Below are 18,574 nucleotides of genomic sequence, written 5' to 3'. Positions count from 1 at the left end.
GTAATTCTTGTATTAGGATAGTTTGTTCAATTTGTAATTTTTTTTTTATCAAAGATAGTAATGGGTGGTATAACATGATCACTTTAATTTTAGCATTTGATTGAATTTGATTTGGACTGAGCCCTATAATTTGGACTGATTTTCCAAAAAAGGAGGAGACGATTTTGCAGACTCCGTTCTTCCTGGTGCCATATATATATATATGCATATTTTACAAAAAAATAAATAAAATAATAATAAAAAATAAAAAATTCAAATAGTTTGGCATTAGTTTTGAAAACACTTATTTTTTCAAAACAAAAGAAAACACTTTTTCTTTTCTTTTTTTTTTCCTTTCAAAACTACTAACAAACAATTCAAAGCACTTTTCAAATGTGGACCTAAAAAAACACTTTTCGCTTTTATATCACGTTAAAATATTTTTTTCCGAAAAAAGAAAAGAGAAGCACTTCTTAAAACCATTATCAAACACATCCTCAAGAAATTGTTCTATAATCAGATTCTAGGAATGTGATCCTCAGAGACTTCATCAGCATCATAGGCATGCCCTATGTGAAAGAAACTAAAAAATGGGATAAAGTTTTATCAACTAAGATATATTCTTTAAAACCCAATGAAGTTGGTAAGCCATCCTTTAATTCTATGTGAATTAAATCCTTAAGGGTGCAAAAAACATGCCCTAATTAGATTTTTCATGAGGAAGTTTTATCAATGGTTGCAGAAAGTACATTGCTGGATCAACAATGTAAAAATCCAAGAAAATTTAGTTCGCTATACGTAAACAACGAACTAAAGATGCACATGTTATTTAACAAGTATTACAGAAACATAGAAACTAATGTCAAATGCTGCTAATTGTTCTACGAAGTAAAATAATAAATCACCTATTCAAGGAAATAATGTTTTAGACTTACAATTATTTTACAACTTGTTGACTCGTCGTATTAGCACTTGATTGATTGGAGGGTGTTAAAAAACAAACAGTGGTTGATATGGCTCCAATCACGTCAACAAGTTATAAAAGAGTTTTTAGGTGTAGCAGTACTCGTCAACAATATTAGAGATTATAAAGAATATTCTTTGTTGAGATTCAATACCTTCTGTTGAAAAAATCCAGAGGAAAGTGAAAAACTCATGCATGCACCTTTGGCGAGACTTTGGGAAGTCCTTGAGAGTGACTGTATGTTTCGGTAGTTGAATCCATAATTGGCGAATTATTGGCGTGGCTCTGCAGTGTACAAATTCCCACACTTGTGGGCAATAAATAGGAAAATGAGATGGGGTTTTCTACCTTTGACATTAACCTTCTCCAATAGATAATCGGCTGACGAATATTCTGCCTACCAATAATTGCCACAAGAGCAGTCACCATTCCTAAAATGATGAAACCTCTTCACATCTCTCACAACTATCTCTCTGCCCACCACTTTTGACATGAACTTGAATGCATTATGGCAATCCCCACAGATCCTAAGGTTCTTGAAAACCCTAATAGTGGCTCCTAGAGGAAGCTTCATGAGCCCAAAAACAACTGCAAGCTTCTCACTATGAGTAGACAAGGCAGACTCCTTATGCTCAGACTCCATATCATGCAGAACATATTTTGTGTCGGGGACGTATCCAAGTTTTCTCAATTCAAGTATCAATTGCTCTAGATAATCGTACACCGCTTGCACCTCGGGGTGCCGAGTGTCATCAACCAAGAACACATGAACCTTGTTTTCAACCTCAACCCAACTACATGCAGGTTCTTTCTTAATCCCCCGATCCCTCATTAATTTCCGCACCTTAGCCACATCATTCCACCTTCCTGCAGTGGCATACATGTTTGACAAAAGTACATAGGTCCCATCATGTTGTGGCATCAGTTCAAAGAGTTGATCAGCAGCTTGAATCCCTAAATCCATGTTCCCATGGAGCCGGCAACCAGCAAGAAGAGCCTCCCAAATTGTTGCACTTGGCTCAGAAGGCATTGATTCGATCACATCCTTTGCTTCTGAGAACTTCCCAGCTCGACACAACAAATCAATCAATCGAGCATAATGATCTACACCTGGGTTTATACCGTAAAAACACATTGAGTCAAAATACTGACGCCCTTCTTTGACTAAACCAGCATGGCTACAAGCAGAGAGAACTGTAAGAAAAGTTATCCTATCAGGTACTATATCTTCCTTCAACATCTGCTCATAAAGTTCTATTGCTTGGAGACCTTGTCCATGTTGCCCTAAAGCTGCAATCATAGCATTCCAAGATACTGAATCCAAATAAGGCATTGTAAGGAACACAAGATTTGCAGCCTCAACAATGCCACATCTTGCATACATTGTAATAAGTGCATTTCCAGCTGAGAGGCTTGAATCATGCCCCAACTGAAGTAGCTGAGCATGGAGCTGGCGTCCGTGCTCCAATGCTCCTAGCACTGCACTAGATGTAATTGCTCCTGCAAATGCATAATCGCACGGCTCAAAACCCTCCATTCTCATTTGGTTGAACAGCTTCAAACCTTCTTCTCCAAACCCATTCTGTGCAAAACCAGATATCATCATAGTCCATGTTAGAAGGCTCCTCTCAGGCATCATCTTAAAGAATAACTTGGCTTCCTCAACGCGCCCTGCGTTCACATATGCAGACAAGATTGCATTCCACGAAACAAGATCTCTTACAAGCATCTTATTAAAAATCCCCCGAGCCTCGTCAACTCTACCACATTTCGAGTATAGTGTAACCAATGCATTATTCACAGAGAGTGAAAACTCCGGTTCAGGTTTCCCTTCTGTTCTCAAAATATTAGCATGCACTTGCTTTCCATGTTTGAACAATCCAACATTAGCACAAGCACTGATTACGCTCGTATAAGTAAACTCATCTCGCTGAATCCCCATTACATGCATCTTCCTAAACATGTCCAATGCCTCGTGAATAAAACCATGGTGCACATAACCAGAAATCATTGCATTCCATGCAACCCCCAACTTTTCAGTCATCCCATCAAGCATTTCACGGGCTGCATCAAGATCATCATTCCTCACATACCCTGTAATCATTGTCGTCCATGTTAACTCATCCTTCTCAGGCATCTCATCAAACAACTTCTTAGCTGCACCCATCAATGACGATGTCGATGCTAATGGTGAAGACGCGCACTTTACATAAGCAGATATAAGCGCATTCAACACTGAAGTAACAAAACCTGTTCCTGATTTTAGCATAGCACTATGCATCTGCTGGCACTGTTTTTCCTCATCAGCTATGAGTGCCAAAGCTCCTAGTACACTGGTGAGCGTAAAATTATCTGGCCTAAACCCGTGTCTCCTCATGTCGCGAAAGAGTTCAATGGCAGTGTGGCCATCATTATTATGGGAATAGCATGTGATCATCGCATTGTAGAAAACCGTGTCTCTGATACTCAATGGGGTACCACAAAATACTTCCCGAGCCAGCTTCAGATTCCTTGCAGCAGAGTATGCAGCAATCAACGTTGTTCTTGCAACTATATCTTGTTCAGGATTATTGTTGAACAGGTGGCAGGCATAGCCAATGTTGGATGATTTGCAGTAAACATAGATGAGACGGTTGAGAATGTGGCCCCGTGGCCTGAACCCAAAAGTTATCATATGAGCATGGATAGTTCGAGCTAGGGAGTACGAAGGGGGGCTTCGGGAGCAGCATAGTTGCAGTAGGGCAGCATAACGGTTGGCAACTGCACGGACGTCCAATGCATTCCTCATGTTGGAAACGCTGGGAAGTCATTGTTTTGTCTAATAGTAGCTTTTTCTGTCAATACATTAACATATGCATTAACATAAACATACGGCCCTAGTCAAAGTAAATCCTACTAGCTTTTTATGTCACTACATTAACATACGCATAGAACTAATAGTAGTTAATATTGTCTTCTTTAGATACCATAGGAAAATCCACTTAAGTATACATTTTTTTAACGGTTTATTTCTATAAAATTGCAAGTTAATAATGAGATAAAGGATAAAGGAAGAAACCATACCTGCCATGCTGCCTTGGTGACCCAAAGGTCAGACAAATATTCAACATAACCAAGTGGAAGTTCCAAGCAGACGAAAACTATTGATCAGTATTGAAACACTTGGAGATAAGACTCCACCTGATCCTGATAAGGATCAACGTCGTATCCGTAACAAGAGCAACAAGAATGAAACTGAAGATAAATCATCCGAAGCCGAAGATTCAAATGACAGTAGTTTGAATTCAAGTATTGTAGACAAGATGAGATAATCACTTTGTATTTGAAACACCAGACGACACGTTGTGAATGGTTTATAAATATCAATACAGAACACCCATAGCAATTATGGGATTCAATCCAAAACTGAGTCTTATCTTCAAGCGTTTCAATAATCAGTCTTGTCTGCCACCATAATGAGGACAATTCATAAAACTCACTAAGCATTTCAAGAATTTATGGGAAATTTTGATTGTTAATTGAATACATAAAACTACATGGATGAGCTGGATGGGTCAAAAATCTCTATTAGAACGACAGTTTTACCAGGTGACGACATATCAATTTTATTATTGTTGCTATTGCTTTGCTGTTATAATATATTAATATTCATACCACAGTTGTTTTTCGTACATACAATTTTCTTTTGATCTTTTAATGTCTTCTTTTTCCCCTGCTTTGGACAAGTGATCCAATATATCACACTAAAAAAACACGCACACACACACACAAACTCTCCCTTTCCTCAAGCAGCAACCTAGACAACTCTACATAAAGAACTAAAAAAAAAAAAACTACAAACCAAAGCCACCGATGGCTTCCTCCTCTGGGAAAGCCCAAAACGCCAAAAACCAACAAAATACAAACGCAAAAGCCAATCAACCAGCCATCCCCCATCATCAAATCTCTTAATCTCCCACAACCAAACACCACGATTCTTGAATCAAAACAGAGAAGAGAGAAACCAGACTTAAGCGGAAAAAAACGAGAGAGAGTGAGAAGGTTACCTTGAGCGACTGAGAGAAAGAGAAGCGGAGAGGCAGACTTCGTTGAAGGCGGAGAGACAGACTTCCTGGTTTGAGCAACTGAGAGAGAGAAGCGGAGAGGCAGAAATGGACGGATTAGCTACTGAGAGAGAGAGAGAGAGAGAGAGAGAGAGAGAGAGAGAGGCGGGAGAGGCAGTTTTCGTTGAGAAAAGTACTGAAGAAAAAGGGGGGAAAAGGGTGACATAATAAACAAAAGATGAGAAAATTTTAGTGATTTGGCCATTTTACCTAAAATGACAAAATTGCTGAGCCTTGGGACTCTGGAAGTGCTGCTCTGAAAGATGACAGTCGGAAGAACCAACCCAACATGCGCCTCCACGAGGGTTTTAGGAGAACTAGACCGATATATACGAGGGTTTTAGGATAGCTAGACCGATATATGTATTTTTTTCCTTTTCTAAAATAATTATTTTTTTGTATAAAAAATCAAGAGAAAAGTAAATGAGACTTAGCAAACAATATAAAGAAAATAATGGATTTGGTTCCGGCTTTGTTTCATGTTTGGAACATGTATCATGTCATGTCACACTCGGACATATAGTCTAGTGACTCCAGTTTTAACCAAAATTAAAGCTAAACTAAACTCAAAAAGAATGTATTAGAGTTTTTAATGTTTTGCTCTTTCTGTTTTTTTTTTTTTAGAATTACTTTTAGGAAAAAAACGTAAAATCAGTCTCAATAATTGCATTGATTTGCAATATGTTTCTTAAAGTTAAAAAAGTTACTTAAAAGTGGTCAGCATAAATAGCAAATTAAGTCCCCCCTCTAAACTTCCGTTTAAAAATTCAATACAAACTGCAAGAGTATCATATTAGTGCCACACCTTTGGTCAATAAGAGTAGTCAGACTACTCCAAAAGCTTGAAGATGATTCAGCTACTCCCTCTAACCAAAGTTGGAGATAGTCGAACCACCGCTTAAACCATAGAGGTAGTTCAGCCACCTCCAATTTCGCTCAAACAAGATGACCTAACCATCTACAAAATTTGGGAGTAGTTTAGTCAAGCCCTTTGCCCAATCTTGGGGTGGTCCAACCCCCCTAATACATATATTGTTTTTTTTCTTTTTTTATATATCTTTACATATTTTATATTTTTTTTTAATGTAAAACATATTATGATCGGCACTTTTTAAAATTACAAACCAAAACAGACTTTTAGTCTATCGGCAATAAGCTACTAAACTAGATATTTATTTATTTTATTTGGCATGGTAGTATGGTACTATCAACTCTATTGAAGAGGTTTTAGGATTTTAGTATGATCAAGTCGATGAAACTTAATAATACTTTCTTCTTTTTTTTTTTAAAGGGAAAATCCTGGCGTTGAATAGGCTAAAATACTTAGATTAGAAGTGAACCGACGGTTCAGCTAATATCGGCAGTTGGACTCGAATCATAATAATTTCTTTATCGCAAAGTGGACGTTTGGTACGGTAATTAGCACGACGCAATTAGTTCTAAAAGCCCCACTAATCTAATATTAAGCCAGCTGGCCAAAAGTCTCTACTGTGACCTTTTTCAAATACAAGCCAATTGTCTAATAGCCAAGCCTCGCACAGCCTACTCAGCCGAAATAAAATAAAATAACGAAAAGTAAAACGACGTTGCTTTATCGTGGGGCTGCCACCACACCAATCATCACAGCCAACGAAGTGAGAGAGAGAGAGGGAGAGAAAGGAAACGGATAGAGAGAAAAAGAGAGAGGAGTCTCTCTTTCTTTCCCTCTCTAGCTCCTCCTTTTTTCTTTAGCTTTCCTTCTAGATCCAATGAGAGGAAGCGAACACTCCCCCCACGAACCCATAATTTTGCTTAGCCCTTAGCCCCTATCTCTATCATCTTTGTGGGTTTTCTTTTAGAGACCCTCTCCGTCTCAGTGCGAAGCGAGAGGGAGAAAAATGGCGACGAGAGGTAGCAGATCGGAGAAGGTGAAGAGGATTTTCCAGCAATTCGATGTGAACCGCGATGGAGGGCTCAACAGAGAGGAAATGTCGGCGCTTGTGGTGGCGGTGAACCCGAGGGTCAAGTTCAGCGACGAGCAAATCAACGCCATTCTCGACGAGGTGTTCCGGACCTATGGCGAGTTCATCGACGGCGAGAAGGGCCTGACCTACGAGGGACTGTTGCGGACCTACGACGACGGCGCCGGCGACGTAGACCGTGACTTTGACGCGCTGGAGCTCGAGCTCAGTTTGGATGAGAACATCAAGGGAATCTCGGAAGCGTCGTCGTCTTCGATTGCCGACGAGCGCGCAATCGACGCCCAGAAGAAGCAGAGGACCGCGGCGTGGGCGGTCTCGCCCAACCACGGGATCGTCTTCGACGACACGTGGAAGATCGTCGACGACTTGGAGATTCTGATCAAGAGGCTCAAGGCAAAGCAAGCGAAAGATGGGAAATTGAAAGGAGACAATTTCGACGCGTACTCAGACGCTGGGTGGTCGAGGGAATTGGGACCGTCAACGGAGATTTCTGACAAAAGGGTGTTCTGGGAAGAGTCCGGACACGACTACGCGGCGTTCGTGAAGGAATTGGGGGTTCTCAGGAGCCGAGCCGACGGGGCGAGGTCCAGAGAGGAGGCCTTTGATGGGCACATGGCGATCGGTAGGGTCTTGTACGAGCACCAGTTGTTTAAGGAGGCTTTGGTGAGCTTCAAGAGGGCTTGTGAGTTGCAACCCGTGGATGTGAGGCCGCATTTCAGAGCTGGGAATTGCCACTATGTGCTTGGGAAGTACAAGGAGGCCAAGGAGGAGTTCTTGTTGGCTCTGGAGGCGGCCGAGGCTGGTGGGAATCAGTGGGGCTACTTGCTGCCACAGATTTATGTCAATCTTGGGATTGCGCTGGAAGGCGAAGGTATGGTTCTTAGTGCTTGTGAGTACTATAGAGAGGCTGCAATTCTTTGTCCTACGCATTTTAGAGCTTTGAAGCTTTTGGGTAGTGCTCTGTTTGGGGTTGGGGAATATAGGGCGGCCGTGAAGGCCTTAGAAGAGGCCATATTCATGAAACCGGATTATGCCGACGCACATTGCGATTTGGCGTCGGCTTTGCATGCCATGGATGAGGATGAGAGGGCGATTGAGGTGTTTCAGAAGGCTATTGATTTGAAACCCGGTCATGTTGACGCTTTGTACAATTTGGGTGGGCTGTATATGGACTTGGGTAGGTTTCCGAGAGCCTCGGAGATGTATACTAGGGTTTTAGCTGTGTGGCCGAATCATTGGCGGGCACAGCTCAACAAGGCTGTGTCCTTGTTGGGGGCTGGGGAAACTGAGGAGGCTAAGAAAGCTTTGAAGGAAGCGTTGAAGATGACAAACAGGGTTGAATTGCATGATGCTATATCACATTTGAAGCAGTTGCAGAAGAAGAAGGTGAAGTCTAATGGGGGTGCCAATGGGGAAGGGGCATTTGTCACTGTGGAATTCTCGAGATTTAAGACTGTTGGGGACAAGACTACCTTGAGACAGGACTTGGCCAATGCTCTTCAAATTAGAGCTTTCCAGAGGATTACCAGGTTGAGTCGTTGTGATGTAGACCTTCTGAAGAGGGAGATGATTGATCGTGATGTGCCGGTGTCCTATTCCGGTACTGGCGCTCCCCAGAAAACCATACGTAAGCCTAACTTGGAAGAAATTCTCCGTCGCTTGCTCAATTTCCTAAAGCCTGAAACATTCCAAGGGGCCGTCAAAGCCATAAACGAGAGGATACTCTCTGTCCTGGATGAAGCAGGCTCAGGCAGGGTGGATTTGGGCATGTTCTATGCTGTCCTTGCCCCCATTTGCAGCGGCCCTCTAGAGAAGCGCAAGCGTGTGGCGTTTGATGCGCTTGTGTGGCGTCCTGTGAATGAAGGCATTTCGCAGATTAGAAAGGCCGATGCTGTTAGATACATCAAATTGTTGAGGGCTATCTATGTCCCTTCTCATGGGGTTAGTGAGATGCTGGAACTCCATGGAGACTCCGATGCTTCACTGGTGTCTTACTCTGAGTTTCTTGTCATGTTTGATGATTCCGATTGGGGTTTTGGTATCATGTCCACACTATTGAAGCTTGAAACTGGGGATAGGAACCGCCATGGCCGCTATGTTTGTGCAGTTTGCCGCTATCCGGTTATTGGATCCCGCTTCAAGGAAATAAAATCTCATTTTAGTCTCTGTAATCAATGTTACAGTGAGGGAAAGGTGCCTTCTACCTACAAGCAAGAAGAGTTCAGATTCAAAGAGTACGGAAGTGAGGCTGAAGCGATGAAAGACAAGTGCATGTGCTTTAATGTGCAATCCCATAATGATCCGTAGCTTAGAAGGCTTAGAAGTTTTTTTTTTTTTTTTTTTTTGTTCTTCCATCATGTTATTCTAGTTGTTAAGTCAAGTGTGAGATATATAGTTCATCGATGTGTTTAGCGAGCTTCATGCCATTGTATAATAAAATTTGTCAAGTTGTTGCTCTGATGCTCTTGTTTTCTAGCTGTAGAATTGACATGCTGTATATTTCCTTCATAATTTCTCATTCTTTATGTAGAGTTTATTTTCAATTGATGAGTCCAGATCTGCAGTAGGGGCCAGTGGCTTTCTATTTAGAGTACTATTTTATGAGTTTAAGCTCTACTTAAAGGTGCTAAACGTCAAAATATCTGTTTTTCAGTGATAACTTCTTTGCATTTGAAAATAACTTGACATGATTTGAGTGTCAGTTTTTATCTATATATATATATATATATATATAGGAACCAAATTTGAGCTTTGAACTGTGAAAATTGGCAGTTTCTAGATTGATGATCCTGCTCTGTAGTAGAGAACTTGGAAATGTTCCTTCTTGTTGCAGCAGTTTTTTTGGCAATATTATTGACCCTTTCCAATTAGTAGCAGAAAGATTCAATAGCAATGAAAGTCTAGTCACATAAAATGATTCCATTGATATGAAACCAGCCAGAAAAAAACAAAAGAAAAAGGTTACAGAGAAAATGGCTTGTTGGAAAATATTTCCTGCTTACTGTCGGCATGTGAGAGCAACAATGTCATGATGATTCACAAGTTGGAAAAACACCGAGGATAATGATGCGAGAGTTGAAAAGCTAGAAGTCTTACTGTTATAAGGCAATCGAATGCTGCGTTAAAGCCCCTGATTTACAATTTTATGTCTCTTGCGACTGGGGCAGTCAACAGGGGACCAACTAGTGCATGTGCCAAACACCCCCCAAGAAATGCTAATAACTTTTATTTGGCTCATTTGCTTGTTGGTAAGACTTTGGAAATAGGGAGGACAGGCGTAATCATTGCCTAAACACAACCATCTTGCCTGACCAATTTATTGAAAGGATAAAAATTTCTTTCGACCTATTATAATAAGTGATAAATATTATTTAATATTTTTAAATTTCTAAAAAATTAATATTTAGGATTAAGATCTATTGAAATTTTCTAAAGAATTTCAGTTTATGAAATTTCAAATTTAGGCCGCTCATTTTTCATCCAATGGTTATTTTTTCATCCAATCTAAAAAATTTAGGCCGCTCATTTTATTAGTAGTGGGACATGTGGCATAACAATGATCATTGGATGAAAAATAGACGGCTTGCATCTGAAATTCTAAAAATTGAAATTCCCTTAGGAATTTTAGTGGATCCAGATCCAGATGACACCTATTGAAGTAGGTTGAATGAAATATTGAAAATTTTTTGTCCTTTATTTATAGAAAATAGACAAATGTTATTCGCATTTTCAAGTACATACTTTTTAATGTAACAGCAAAAATTATCATTAAATTTTGAATTCATTTATTTTTCTTTAAAATACTGCACCTTAGTAGGATAAGGACAAAGTTTTTTTGTAAATTAAATTAGAGCATATAATTCTCATGTGTTTTTAATAGATTTTTTTTTTTACAAAAAAAAAAAAAAAAAAAAAAAAAAGAAAGAAAAAAAAAAGGTGTGATTCTTATGTGCATTTTATTTGTTTTAACTTTTTAATGACAAATTTTAATTAAAAGAAGTCCTTCAATCTTGAGAAAATCTTTGTCCATTTAATAATGACTTACGTAAGCTATGATTATGGCAAGGCCTATCACTCCCGGATTAATAGCAAATGATTATGGCAATCCAAATCCTCCACCATGTGGAGGACTTGAAGGTGGGCTCTTCTACACTTCCTCTTATAATCTCTGATGTCATGGCTTCATCACTGATAATCTCATTGAATATGTACTGCCAAATGTGAATTATCCATGACACTAAAAACCTTTACATTGAAATTGTTTTTTATTTTATTTTAATATGACATAGTTATTTTATTTTGGGGCTCATAGCTGGCTGACTCGTTTTTCAAACGTTTGAAAAATTTATACTTTCACCTTAAATATAAACGAAATTAGTTCGTTAAACTTGATAAGTGATCAATGTAACTTTAAGGTTAAAGTACTAATTTCCTTGACACACATAAAACAATATTGCCGTTCTGTACTTAAAGCATCCACCAAAAAGACATCAGAGCAGAAATGAAAAGCTTATCTTCTAGCAATGGAGGTATGTTAATATCTTATACTTGATCTACACATGCTATGGAAAAAGAGCAAGTTTATTTAGTTTAAATCTAACTGATGCGGCATTTCAATGCAAATTAGACAGTTCTAAAACATTGATAATCCACCTAGGTATGCCAAAGCCTTGAGTTCAGGGATGTAGGGTGAGTTGGGAGTTCAATTTGATTACTATAGACCTGAAATATAAATCAACAAAGCAAATTTTATCATAGATTTCGCATCAAATTCATTTCATTTTGTATATCTGAATCTTAGTTTAGTTTACAAAAGTAGCTGCTTTGCTTCATTTTTCAACTCTCTTGTTTTTTATCACCAATGTGGTAGTTGAGTTAGTAAAACAGTAAGGGATAAGGTTCAATTCCCCCCCTCCTCTTTTCCTAATGGTCACGGGTTAAAACTCACTTGCGATAGTAGTCCGCGAACTAGATGCTACTAAAAAGGGGTTTTACCAACTTGTACTTTGGTGGGGTTGTGGTGACGGATTCGCCTTCTTAGGCAATAGCTATGGCTCAAACTGAACATTCCACAACGGGCGAGGACCTCAATGATCACGCCCAAGGATAAAAATCACACTGGTCACCCCTTCCCGCCTTTTTGAATAGGAAAAAAAAAAAAAAAAAAAAACCTCTTGTTTTTAAAGAAATAAATGTGCTAATTCTATTATATTCTATTAAATGGGCATTCATCACGTGTTCAAAAATTGGCCCCCAACTCATAATGATCCTAAGAAAAATGGTCACACTATCAAAGTTTAGAGTAAAAAAGAAAGGATTAAGTGGATGAAAATACTCGATAGGTATGTGCAAGGAAAGTGAGATTATTGTTAACCCATCACTCTTGAAAAACTCTAAAGACTCAACTTTTCAAACACAAAATGAACTCACTAGGTTTAGTCATTGCTTATGGACTTTACCCAACAGCAATTATATGATAAGACAAAAGAGTTAAATCCATAAAAGCACTATTTTTTTTATAGCTTATTTTGAAGGACAATTTTTAAGAAAGTATATACTTTACTCTCAAATATCACGCAATTATGATATGATCAATTTGAAATTACGTCTTTCCTACTTTGGGCCTCCACTATCAATATCTTGCTTGTATTGTAAAAATAATTATAGAAATATTAGAGAAGCATCAGCTCCGTTGTAGTCTAGTTGGTCAGGATACTCGGCTCTCACCCGAGAGACCCGGGTTCAAGTCCCGGCAACGGAAATTATTTTTTTGACCTCCCAACCTCTTTTGGACCGAAAACGAACCAATCATATGTGGTATAAAATTATATTTAAAATTCATTTATCTAATTTAATATTTGAACCAATCATATTTTGGCAAAAACACAACTGAGAAAAGAAAGGAATGCTTGTTGTTAAGTTTTGCTGTGTTCTATATTGGGATGAAAAAAGAGAGAATGGGTTACAAATTGAACCAATTGGATGTGGTCTGTCTTTTTTGGTGAGCTAATTCACGGGAATTTTAGTTCAGTTCAAGTCATGCATGCAAGTTGAAATTCCAAACATATGTGGAATTCAAAATCAAATCATTTTGGTTCCTAATGTTTGGATTGGACTAAATAAATTTAGATTCAATACATTGCCAATTCATGGATTTCCAAACAAGGGCTAGTTTCTACAAAAATTATAATAACTTTATTACAAAGTTAGGTTGCAGTCCACATCAATGTCACGTGTCACCATATGAGTGAAAAAAAAATAAAAATTAAGCAACTAATATGTAAATTTAATTGTTTAGTAATTGACGTGGTAAGTGTTACGTAAATTGCCATGACAATTTATGAATGACTTACATAGGTTGACTCAACGACATTTTAAGATGCTCAAACGAAGGCTAATCAACCTAAGTGCTTATTCGTCATTTGCATTAAAGAAGTTCTTTTAAATCAGTTTGAAAGAAAATTTTGTCCTTTATTTTGTGCTCACTCTGCCACCTCCTAAGAAAATTTTGTCCTTTATTTTGTGCTCACTCTGCCACCTCCTAAATGCATGCAAGATACATGCTGTATCATCCACCGGGTGTGAAAAGAAAGATCAATCAACTTAAACACTGCTTTTAGTTTATACACCACAAGTGGAACTCAATTATCATAAATAAGCTATAAATTAGGATTAAGCAATTGAATTAGTTGCTAAATGCCTTTCAAGAGAACAAGGTTAGATACGCAGCCAAAAATCATGCCAACCGGACCACTAGGGTTGGTTATGTGCATGTTATGCGTGATAATGGTTGTTATGATGCCCATGGCAGTAACAGCATCATCGTCATTATTGCCATTATCCCCATCACCACCAGCAACATCTACTCTGTTTGACCCCCTAGAGAATCAGGTGCAGAGAGGCGAGCAACAGTACCAGGTCCAACAAGAAATTCTGCAAGAAGACTATGGCAATTGGAATCCGGCGCCCAACTCCGGTGATGACAGCTCGTCTCCTATTCCACACTGAGAAGAATTTAGCTGTGATTCTAGAGTCCAGATTTCATTTTCTAACCCAAGAAGATCCAGAGTATCATGATATGCTCTCTATGATGTACTTGTATACCTTATTATCATGTATTCCTAGTCAGTCGCTTATATATGGTATGAATTTCGTATAGTTATTAAGTAGACATTTGTAATCTGTGTGTCAGTGTGTGTATCACCTTCTTTTTGGCCACAAGTTCATATCAAGTTGTTCTTCAGAAGGAAAAACAGATCATTGTCGTTATCCTACACGTAAGGAGAAGGTCTACCATGATTGCGTCCAAGTTTATAGCAGAGATTCTCATGTTTCTTTGTTTTGCAAGCAAAAACAACAACTAAAGAAATATAAATTTAACTTTACTGCGTACAGTAGAACATGCAGGCTTCAGCCAGAAAGGCTCAGTAGCAAAAACCCCACCCCATCCCTACAAGAAGAAGAAAACGACTACAATAAATAGTAAACTCTGATAATCTAACCAAATCATGGCAATCAAGAACTAGCTGAGCATACGCCCCTTCTCTTGTAGAAGATTGACTGTGGATAACATCAATTACTTTACTTCCTTGTACTTCAGAACTGCAGAATTACCCCAATGGAAGGCCACAGAGTCTTAGGCAACAATCTGGTATTATCTTTACCTATTTGACAAAAGAAAAATCAGAGTTATTAGACCACAAGGTTAAGGAAAACTAGGAAGGGTACCCGCATGCACCATGGCAATTGAGAACTTCATTGAATTTTTAGCAAGATTTGAGATGAGAACATTATGCTATCTATGGTTCAGCGTATAAGTTAGAAGATAAAACAGAAGCAGATCTGAGGAAAATATGTGAGCGTCCATTTAGACCCACAAAATTTCTCTCCACTAATTTTATCCTTTCTTCTATGAAGAGACTAAATACTCAACAAGCATGAGAATGTTGCTTCAACTTCAGAAATAATACTTATGCAATGTACCTTGGTTGGAGACTTGCAGTTGGTATGCCAGTCTAATGTGTTTTTTTAAAGGGGAGATTACAGATTGAGTTCAAAACTGAGGATTGCCATTGCCTATCATAAATAGTTGAATGAAGATTTTTAGGTCCATCTAGTTGTTCATTATCATTTTTCTATTTTCTATCTTCTAGAGATTCTTCCCCAACTACTGCATCTCTTCCCTTTGTATGATAATGGATAATAAAACTTCAAATCCAAAATTGCATACATCTAAATTCCTAAAAACTACACAGCAATTCCAACTAACTGAAACATAATTCAATGCTTACCACACTTACATAAGATGTATAGAAGATGGGCCACAAATGGCAGCAACTTTTTGAGCACGCTGTGCTTCACCCCGGTAAAGCTCCTTCATTTCTTTTTTAGCACGCCGTGCTTCACGCCTTTCCTCCTTTACAGCAGCCTGCAAGCAGAAACCTTCAACATCAATATCGAAGACAAAAGTAGAGCAGACCAACAAAGCAATAAATGCTCAAACTAGTTACTTATCAGATAACTAACAGCAACTTATTTCCTTTGGCATCATGCTTAGTAATGGCAGTTAGCAAAGAGGCAAAGGACTGTATTTGATCTTCTATGAGTAAAAGATGGCAGAATAATTCTATGGTTGAAGACACTGACTGTTCAAGAAATGTAATAAGCTGAAACAGGCAGCAAGTAGATACCTTCCGTTCTTTCTTCTCCTCTTTTGACTCCTGACCATGTTGTTTCCTCTTCTGCTGCTCAGCCATTTTACTATCCACATCCTTTACCTTTTCCGCAACAGGTTTTATACTATGAGGTAGAAAGTCCACAGGTAGCTTCTCTTTTCCTCGTAGGGATATTACATGACTCGTGGCACCCGAGGCTCCAAATAAAGTTTCAGCCAACTTCTTTTTCCTAGTTATTTCTGGAGCCCCAATCTTACCAGGGTGGTTATCGATATTTGAATACGTAGAAACAATGGTCTCACAATCCCACACTTCTGATTCATCACTGCTTTCTTCTACAAGAACCACGTGTTTGTCTTCATTTTCATTTTCCTTTTCATACTTCTCACCATATTCCACACAGCGACGAATCACAACAACAGCAGTGTCAAATTGCTCCTTACTTTTTGGTCTCTCATTATCGTGCAATAAATCTGCAGGAGCCTTATATTTGTCACTGAGTTCCAAGTCATCGATCACATGGTCACCTAGGGCATGTTTTAGCTTCTCTGCCAGGTGTTCATCTTCTTCAGCTACATTACCATATTCATCATCATCATCATCATCATCAGTGCAATATTCTTGACGCTCAAGCTGCAAAAGATAAACAACCGTTGGACAGAGGAAACTTAATGTGACAAGAAAAGGGCCATCGAACAAAGAAAGATAGTGGTTCAACTGTATGATGCAAGTTACAAGGGTATAAAGTTTTCCCTTAATTTTGGAATCAAACAATATAGCAAACAATTAATCGGCTGCATTGGCAAGCACAACAAAAACTGCGGTAGAATGGTCAAAAGTGCAACAAAAATTCTTTGATACTTGGTGTACAAGATCAAGTAGAAATTGGATACCAATGACTCAATGACAACAAATGTTTTTGCAGTCAATGTAGAACAAGAAGGGAAATCAAAAGAATTCTTGAAAAGGAAATACATAGGTAGTTGAAACTCAAGTAAATTAGCTTGCGATATATTAAAGGCTTAAAGCTTAAAACCTAAAGTAAGCAAATTGACAGCGTGGACGTCATCTTGAATAATAAGCTAGGTGTCAATACACTTAATGTAATGCATATTCTTTACAATCAAGGATAAGACAACAACACAGAAGGTGCATGATTTCTGTAACCAAGTATTGATAAGAAGTCAATTTCCAAAATAATGCACTAGATTAGCACACACCAAAAAGGCTTTAAAATATACAATAAGACGTGGTGGTCCTATTAATATAAGTATAGTCACATAATATACGCCCACCACCTCAGTCAATCAGAATCAGGCATCATTATGTTATAATTTATATAATGCTTTCAAATTCATCATCAAGCTAAAAAGAAGTCCTATATATAGACTTATAACAATGCACTTATAGACAATTTTTAAAAAAAATAAAAAATGAATAATTAAGGTAGGAAAGAACAGGAATTAAAAGAGCATAGCACATAGGAATTAATTCCCAAAAAAAACTTCACCCAATTGGGTTCAAAAAATCAAATCTAAGAACTACCTTAGGGTTGGGAAACTTAGGTTAGGAGACTATTTTGTACGACAGCTACACAAAGAGTTTCTTAATTGAAGTCTAAGCTCTATACCATATATTAAAAAAGGCCTAAAACTAACAGAACTAGATGAAATTTAACATTCGAACATGATATAATTATTGAAGCATATTTAGGAAAAATAAAGAATAATTGAAATTACAATAAAAAAAAGAGGAAAAGAAACTCACTAAATCAAATTGCTCATCCAGAAGACGCCGAACCCGCAGCTTCTCACCAACACATTCATCTCCTCCTACAACCAGATGATTTCCAATTCCAATTCCATTCTGAAAGACAAGGCCATCCAAATTTTGTTGTTGGTCAGAATTATCCACCTCCACATCTTCCTCCTCTTCTTCAGGAATGTTTGCCTGAAGAACGAAATCCTCTTCCAAGTCCTCGACATCAGAACCAAATCGCGACAGATCGCTATCATCAAGCAGTGCAGCCACATCAGGATCAACCGCTTTCTGAACTCTCACACCAACACTCTTCGATGCAACACTAAAAATCGAATTCCCATTGGGATCACCATCCCCTATCCGTACTCTCGAAGCATCATATGCCTAAAGAAAGCCATCGATACAACCATTTGAGTCCCATATAGACAACCAAAACCAGAATCCTAACACATTCGCTCATCCTAATTGCATAGAAATTATGTTTTTGGAAAACATTTCATTGAAAATTTCATTATCCTCGTGTATATTCCAAGAAATTTTATCAGCAACCAAACAGATAACATAAATCAAAAGCTAACCAACCAACCTTAACGTCACGGGGAAGCTGATCAAGCCTCGCCTTCGGATTATCATAAAACGCAGAGCCAGCTCCAGCGTTCTTGATCTCCCTCAAGTGAAGCAAATAGTTATAACCGTCGTCTGGAAACCCTAGCTCCAAAATCTCCTTCCTCAACTGCTGTGGCAAAGCATTCGCCTCCGGCGCCGAGTTCCCCAAAACTAGATCATCGTTTCCCTCGTCGTTGTCCTCGAGAGCATCGGCAAATACGGATGCGGAGTTGTTGTCGACGCGGACAAAGACTCGGTCGCCACCCGGTGAGTCGTCGTAGTTGGGATCGGACGAGTCGCGGGCGAGTAATTGGAACGTCGCCGATTTCTTCTTGTCGATGAATTTCTTCTTTCCCATTCTGTAGAAACTCTAGGGAGCTGCAATAAGTTGATTGATAGCTATGGATTAAGATTTCCACATAAACCCCAAACCAACCAGATATGTTTCTGTGTGGAGATAAACCCTAGCAGAGCTGGTCCAGCTAAAATGTAAAAACCCTAGGATAGTCAGCACGTGGCACTTTA

The 18,574-nt window shown here is 38.6% G+C and overlaps 3 protein-coding genes and 1 non-coding gene across 6 annotated transcripts; 2 read left to right on the top strand and 2 right to left on the bottom strand.

Moving 5' to 3' along the window:
* Window positions 1-812: 812 nt before the first annotated feature.
* LOC132189001 (Pentatricopeptide repeat (PPR) superfamily protein) lies at window positions 813-5,340 on the bottom strand. Of its 2 annotated transcripts, XM_059603464.2 has the most exons (4): window positions 5,257-5,340; window positions 4,990-5,067; window positions 4,007-4,129; window positions 813-3,777 (listed from the first exon to the last, which is right to left on the bottom strand). In XM_059603464.2, the coding sequence occupies exon 4, from the start codon at window positions 3,729-3,731 to the stop codon at window positions 1,341-1,343; it is 2,391 nt and encodes a 796-aa protein (XP_059459447.2). In that variant the 5' UTR covers window positions 3,732-3,777; window positions 4,007-4,129; window positions 4,990-5,067; window positions 5,257-5,340; the 3' UTR covers window positions 813-1,340. The 2 variants fall into 2 exon arrangements, with proteins under 2 accessions (XP_059459447.2, XP_059459449.2); XM_059603466.2 differs by lacking the exon at window positions 4,007-4,129.
* Window positions 5,341-6,694: 1,354 nt separating this feature from the next.
* On the top strand, window positions 6,695-9,467 carry LOC132189400 (putative TPR repeat-containing protein At1g05150). The gene has a single exon (XM_059604137.2). The coding sequence runs from the start codon at window positions 6,924-6,926 to the stop codon at window positions 9,312-9,314; it is 2,391 nt and encodes a 796-aa protein (XP_059460120.1). The 5' UTR covers window positions 6,695-6,923; the 3' UTR covers window positions 9,315-9,467.
* Window positions 9,468-12,695: 3,228 nt separating this feature from the next.
* On the top strand, window positions 12,696-12,768 carry TRNAE-CUC (transfer RNA glutamic acid (anticodon CUC)). Its single transcript has one exon. It is a non-coding gene; the product is annotated as a tRNA-Glu (tRNA).
* A 1,530-nt stretch (window positions 12,769-14,298) lies between these two features.
* LOC132189937 (Low temperature viability protein) lies at window positions 14,299-18,543 on the bottom strand. Of its 2 annotated transcripts, none has more exons than XM_059604790.2 (5): window positions 18,030-18,543; window positions 17,450-17,827; window positions 15,698-16,315; window positions 15,299-15,435; window positions 14,299-14,671 (listed from the first exon to the last, which is right to left on the bottom strand). In XM_059604790.2, the coding sequence occupies exons 1-4, from the start codon at window positions 18,405-18,407 to the stop codon at window positions 15,304-15,306; spliced, it is 1,506 nt and encodes a 501-aa protein (XP_059460773.2). In that variant the 5' UTR covers window positions 18,408-18,543; the 3' UTR covers window positions 14,299-14,671; window positions 15,299-15,303. The 2 variants fall into 2 exon arrangements, with proteins under 2 accessions (XP_059460773.2, XP_059460774.2); XM_059604791.2 differs by having other exon boundaries at window positions 15,308-15,435.
* Between the last annotated feature and the right edge of the window lie 31 nt (window positions 18,544-18,574).

The sequence above is a fragment of the Corylus avellana genome, chromosome 9, assembly GCF_965113065.1.
Source record: "Corylus avellana chromosome 9, dhCorAvel1.hap1.2, whole genome shotgun sequence".
Classification (NCBI taxonomy): Eukaryota; Viridiplantae; Streptophyta; class Magnoliopsida; order Fagales; family Betulaceae; genus Corylus; species Corylus avellana.
Note: the sequence above shows the minus strand (reverse complement) of the source record. Positions and strands in the feature narration are given on the sequence as shown.